The following is a 1,304-nucleotide window of genomic DNA, read 5'->3' as shown; positions in this document are numbered from 1 at the left end:
GATGATTTTGGTCTATTGCACAAATAGAATTAATTGTTAGTTATAGGTTAGTTTTCAATGCCGCACAAATTACATGTGAAAATACACACATACAGACAAAAGTGGCTGCTGGACATTCTTTATAATTATTGTGTTATTTCTACTAATATGTTGAAGGGATGAATATAAAAAAAATCATGTAAGTGTCATAATGAATCTACATTTTCATACAAAGTCGGTTGCAATGAAAATACTGCATCGAAAGATGAATACTAAAATAAATAATTTACTTACTTTCATGCTTGTTAGTAGCTGGTAATGTAATTATAAATTGTTATGCAAACAATTATCAGAACCATGAGTTTGGGGATATCATAAATTCTAAACAATTTACAAATGCCATTCTGCAATAATGAGCTCACATGTTAATCAATGTTCCATAAAATTAAAATGAAACAATAAATTATAACAGACCTATCTTGGAATGCCAAGTGTTAATTATGAAAAAGTGGGGAAATAAATCAACCTTCATACACCATTTTAAATGAATATTTGCATCTGTGAAGTATTGCAAATGTTAAATAGTGCAACCCAGGTTTCCAGGAAAAGATTAAACCAAAGCCTTACCAATGAATGTGTTTCAAAAGCTGTTTCCAAAAAGAAATCCCAGAATATAAGCCTTGGGCTGAAGCTAAACCACCACAATGTACATACATTATTACCATTTAAGCACCGGTCTTACAGCCATACTGCACCACTATTCTATAGCAACAATGACCACTCTTACCTATTGCCCCTGTGGGCTGTGGCAGAGCCTCTGCCCCAGAATCTTTCTGAATTGGCTTGGCCAGAGCCAGCTCATTGACTGTACTGTCCAAATAGCTTGGTACTGATGTGTCTTTGGCCAAACTCTTAATCAAGCTGTCTAGCCTGTCTTCAGCAGCATACGTGGCATCTTCTACAGGCCCAGGAGAGCAAGAAAAGAAAAGGATGAATGGTGAGACATAGGCCATCAGGTAGCAAAGGGAGTGAGTGGGTATCCATTAGAACTGTCAAAATATGAAGGTGGCAGGACAGTCTTAATTACAGCTGTGAAAGCTCATCTGCTCACCTTTTCCTTCAAGTCATTATCTATACAAGATAATCTAAGAGTCAATTTAAGTCTTATTGAACAGAATAGAAAAAAAATATATAGAACAGTTTTGTTTGCTAACACAGCTGCCTCCTTTAAGACAGGGAAACCATGAGACTGAGGAGATTACAAACTAAGTCTCAGAGACATACCTACAACCAGTGGTGTGAGAGGAAATAGGGGGGGAGGGAGG

The 1,304-nt window shown here is 36.5% G+C and overlaps 1 protein-coding gene across 2 annotated transcripts in view; it reads right to left on the bottom strand.

Moving 5' to 3' along the window:
• LOC119586541 (band 4.1-like protein 5) overlaps positions 1-1,304 on the bottom strand; it is a gene marked incomplete at its 3' end in the record, with an annotated part of 70,246 nt that overhangs the window by 4,275 nt on the left and 64,667 nt on the right. The window contains 1 exon segment of one of the 2 annotated variants that reach the window (XM_037935296.1): positions 767-937. Within the exon segment in view, the coding sequence (XP_037791224.1) occupies positions 767-937 (171 nt within the window). 2 annotated transcript variants of the gene reach the window in all.

The sequence above is a fragment of the Penaeus monodon genome, chromosome 21 (genome assembly GCF_015228065.2).
Source record: "Penaeus monodon isolate SGIC_2016 chromosome 21, NSTDA_Pmon_1, whole genome shotgun sequence".
Lineage (NCBI taxonomy): Eukaryota > Metazoa > Arthropoda > Malacostraca > Decapoda > Penaeidae > Penaeus > Penaeus monodon.
The sequence above is the reverse complement of the archived record's forward strand: the minus strand, read 5'-3'. Positions and strand labels throughout refer to the sequence as shown.